The sequence below is a fragment of the Mandrillus leucophaeus genome, unplaced genomic scaffold, assembly GCF_000951045.1.
Source record: "Mandrillus leucophaeus isolate KB7577 unplaced genomic scaffold, Mleu.le_1.0 Scaffold2, whole genome shotgun sequence".
In the NCBI taxonomy this organism is placed as follows: domain Eukaryota; kingdom Metazoa; phylum Chordata; class Mammalia; order Primates; family Cercopithecidae; genus Mandrillus; species Mandrillus leucophaeus.
In genome coordinates, this window is record NW_012102031.1 from 11,503,907 (window position 1) to 11,508,373 (window position 4,467).

General features: G+C 47.2%; 1 protein-coding gene across 1 annotated transcript in view; it reads left to right on the plus strand.

The window, feature by feature from the left end:
• The first annotated feature begins 1,198 nt into the window (after positions 1-1,198).
• The window catches only part of SLC5A4 (solute carrier family 5 (glucose activated ion channel), member 4), a 42,407-nt gene continuing 39,138 nt past the window's right edge, over positions 1,199-4,467 (plus strand). The window contains exons 1-3 of the mRNA XM_011978995.1: positions 1,199-1,337; positions 2,019-2,090; positions 4,056-4,160. Of these exons, the coding sequence (XP_011834385.1) occupies positions 1,203-1,337; positions 2,019-2,090; positions 4,056-4,160 (312 nt within the window). The 5' untranslated portion in view covers positions 1,199-1,202. The remainder of the gene's footprint in view (positions 1,338-2,018; positions 2,091-4,055; positions 4,161-4,467) is intronic.

A 4,467-nucleotide genomic window follows, 5' to 3' on the forward strand; every position in this document is an offset into this window, starting at 1 on the left:
TTCTGTTTGGAGATGATGAAAAAGTTCTGGAAATGGATAGTGGTAATGGTTGCACAACACTGTAAATGTACTTAATGCCGATGAGTTGTATACTTAAAAGGGATTAAAATGGTAAATTTTATGCTATGTATATTTTACCACAATAAAAAAATGAACTATAAAAGAAGAATTTCTGGGCTTTCCAGTTTTTTTGTTTGTTTTGTTTTGTTTTGTTTTGTTTTTTTGAGACAGGATCTTACTTGGTTGCCCAGGCTGGAGTGCAGTGGCATGATCATGGCTCACTATAGCTTTGACCTCCCAATCACAGGTGATCCTCCCTTCGGCCTCCCAAGTAGCTGGGACCACAGGCATGCATCACCACACTCAGCTAATTTTTGTGGAGACAGAGACTCCCTATGTTGCCCAAGCTGGTCTCGAACTCCTGGTCTCAAGTGATGCTCTCTCCTTGACCTACCAAAGTGCTGGGATTACAGGTGTCAGCCACCACATAGGCTTTACTTCTAACTTCTTCTTAGCTGTGGTCCAGGGGTCTTGTTTCCTGAGTCCTCGTGATCCCCATCACATGCTTCCAGGTTGATTCACTTCTTGTACAACCCTCTGACCCAGCGCTCTCCACAGCTCTGCCCTCAACTCTCCACATATGGTGCCTGAAGAGCCACTTCCTTTCCTATACAGGCCACCAATGTCTTTTTGTGGCATATGAAACTCACTTCAGAGAAATGTGGGACTTTGGAATCCATGAAAGGCATAATTTACTTCATTGTCAAGGGATATAGCTCATTGGTCAGAAATTGTATCTGTTCTCTGAGGGGCCATTGCATTCGGCCTCTCCTGGCTGGTTTCTGGTTCCTTCTCCTCTGTCCTTCTCCCCTCCTTGTCTGTCTTCATTTCTCTCAAATCCCCCCTCCACCTGGTCAGATCTCCTTAAAGACCCTGTCTTTGCACTCGAGAGAACGCCCCATGCTCCACCTCAGATTCTCCCCTCATTTCTGGCCCTGCATCCCTCATTCTCACACTCTACCTAGGCTAGCACTCACTGGTGGAGGGCTAGGGTGCCATAGCTTTGGAGGAGAGGTTTAAAGGTCTCCATACCCAGGAGCTGGCTCTGATATCTCGCCCCACCTGCCTGAGGCTGATCATTAACCCAGAACTTATATAAAGATGGCTCATGCTGTGGAATGGATATAGCACTGCCTGCAGCCATGGCCAGTACGGTTAGCCCCAGCACCATGACTGAGACCCCAGAGCCACCTCCGTTGTCTGATCGCATCCGAAATGCTGCTGACGTCTCAGTCATTGTCATCTATTTTCTGGTGGTGATGGCTGTTGGGCTGTGGGTAGGTGGAATCCTAGTGGCTTTTAGGGTGGGCACAAGGTTTAGGAGGGGGCATCTTAAGGGGGGGGAGGGGTGAGGTCGTGACAAAGCTTTTCACAAATGTCGTGTTAGTATCAGAATCATTTTCTTGTGTGTTGCATAAATAATGCTTACAACGAGCTAATGTGTTCTCCTAACGACCCCATCGTGTGCACAGAGCCAGCACCGGGACCTTCAGATTTACTTTGCATCCCCAACACCTGCCATAATGGACAAAGATGGTATTTTTTATTATTGCATTTCTTTCACTTTCTTTTGTTGTTTGCTCACTTTCTGATTTAGTGAGTTGGACTCTTCATTTACGTTGACTTTTTTTCTTTTTAATAAGTTTGAGACTGCAAATTTTCTTGCAAGCATGGCTCAGTGATACCTCACATGGTTTTTGTAAGTGAGAATAATCACAGCAGTTAAGACAGAAGTTGAGGATTATGATTTTTTTTTTAAGTTCTTCCGGCTCTGGGTTTTTACGGAGCAATTGTTTTTGAAGTCCTTTAAAACTTGATGCTGTAGAACACTTTCCAGCAAAACGCTTCTCTCTGTAGGAGTGCTGAAGTCACCCCTGTCAGCACCCTGGCCAGAGCCTCTGGGGTATCTGGGTGCACTTGCTGTGGCTTGACCCTCATCTCTCTTCCCTTCCACTCAGGCGATGCTGAGGACCAACCGAGGTACTATAGGAGGCTTCTTCCTCGCTGGTCGTGATGTGGCCTGGTGGCCGGTAAGTTTTCTGGACCGGTAAGCGGACCAAAGTTTTCTGGAGATAAATTTCCTGAGTGTGTGCTTAAAAGTGAATGTAGGCCGGGCGCAGTGGCTCACGCCTGTAATCTCAGCACTTTGGGAGGCCAAGGCTGGCAAATCATCTGAAGTCAGGAGTTCGAGACCAGCCTGACCAACATGGTGAAACCATCTCTGCTAAAAATATAAAAATTAGCCGGGCGTGGTGGTGCATGTGTGCAATCCCAGCTACTCAGGAGGCTGAGGCAGGAGAATCACTTGAACCTGGGAGGCGGAGGTTACAGTGAGCCTAGATCATGCCACTGCACTCCAGCCTGGACAACAAGAGTGAAACTCCATTTCAAAGAAAAAAAAAAAACAGTGAATGTAGAAAACATTGGGAATGTTGAACAGTTCTGATGTACATTAGTTGCCTCCTCGCTGGGGCTGCTTTCCTAAATCCCTGACCTCATGGCTCCTCTCTGTAATTCCAGGACATGACAATATGTCACCTATTATGACAGCAGGTTCAGTCTGGCACTGAAGGACCCCAGTCCAGCGCCACCTCATGTTCTTTTCTTCTGCTCCTTATCAAGAGTCTTCTCCTGGCTTATGAGCTCTGCACATTCCTGCTTTGTTGCCAGTCCTGAGCTGATGCTGGCCCTCTCGTTAGGACTGGCCCTCCCTTGTCTGCTGTCCTCCTTCAATCCCTCACCTCAGCCCTTCCTCATCTGAGGAGCCGCCCAGCTCTCCCCATGGGTCCCTATGTCCCATGCAGTTATTGATTGTGTTCCCTGTGATGGTGCTAATGCTGATGCCTCCTGATTCGTGCCCAGTGGGTGTTCTTGTGGGGTTTTGATGTGCGGCCCCCTCAGCCAGGGTCCCACTGCAGAAGAGGCTGCATCTTCCCCTCTGCACCTGGAGAGTGTCAGCCCGGCATCACATTATACAGTGGGTGCTTGGCAAATGCTTCCTTCACAGGTCTGACTCATTTTCTAAATGGTATAAGGGGAAGTGGAGATGGGCAACTGTCCTGGCTGGGGTGATGGAAGCAGAGCAACTGGAAGTTTGAAATGAATTTTATTTGGGGCATCCAATCAGACATTGCATTTTTAGGACTGTTTAGTGAAACACACAAGGAGGCTCAAGCGATCTTGAAACCAAAAAGCAGCTGAATCCCATCCTCTGGCCCCATGTAGCTGAGTAGAGAAAGTGATTTTACAGAGGCCTTAAAAAGTGGGAAGAGCCACACCCCAATTCTCTTCTGCCAGGACTGGTGCTCATCCACACCCACTCAAGAGACCTCTCTTGATCTTTGGGTCTTTAGAACAGCAGGCACTGTGATGGTGAGGGGATGAATGAAAAGAGGGTCCCGTGGCTGGGAGGATGGAGAGAAATTCCCTTCTAGACAGCTTGGGGTCTTTACATATGATTAAGGGGACAAGAGTTGATGGGAGATCTGGCAGTGCTTGGCCAAGGACAGGCTCAACTCAGAGCATTTTAGTAGATTGACCAACGCTCTCCCAAGACAGGGGCCAACAAGCTTTTCTGTAAAAGGCCAGATTGTAAATATTTTAGGGTTTTCTAGCCATATCGTCTATTGCAGCCACAGAACCTTGCTATTGTAGCACAAAAAGCAGCCCAAGTCCGTATGGAAAACCAATGAGCGTAGCTGTGTTCCAGACAATGAAATTTGAACCACATAATTTCACATTTTTACAATTTCACATTTCACAAAATATTTTGCTTATTTAGATTGTTAACTATTATTTAACAATGCAAAAATGTAAAAACACATTCTTGGCTCATGGGCCATTCAGAAACTGACCATGGGCTGGATTAGCCCGCGGCCGTCGTTTGCTTGACTCCTGCTCTGAGGAGTGGTGACTGAAACATCTCAGCATCTATTTTCAAGAAGTCTGATTTGGATCTTTTAACCCCAACCCTGGTCTGTTCTCTTGCATTCCAGATGGGCGCCTCTCTCTTTGCCAGTAACATAGGCAGCAACCACTATGTGGGGCTGGCTGGGACAGGAGCAGCTTCAGGAGTCGCCACTGTCACATTTGAATGGACTGTAAGTGACATCATAGGCTTTTTCCTTTAAATCAAAACCATATCCAGTGTCTTCGGATGTTTTATGCTGCTAAGACAGAATATCACAGGCTGGGTAATTTATAAAGAACAAAATGTGTCTCTCACACCTCCGAAAGCTGGGAAGTGCAAGAGCTGAGGGACCCACATCTGGCAAGGGCTTCTTACTTCGTCATCCCACGGTGGAAGGTGGAAGGTGGAAGGTGGAAGGGCAATAGGGCACGAGAGAGAGGGAGAGAGGGATGGAGAATGAGAGAGAAAGAAAGAAAGAGGAGAAGAGAAGAGAGGAG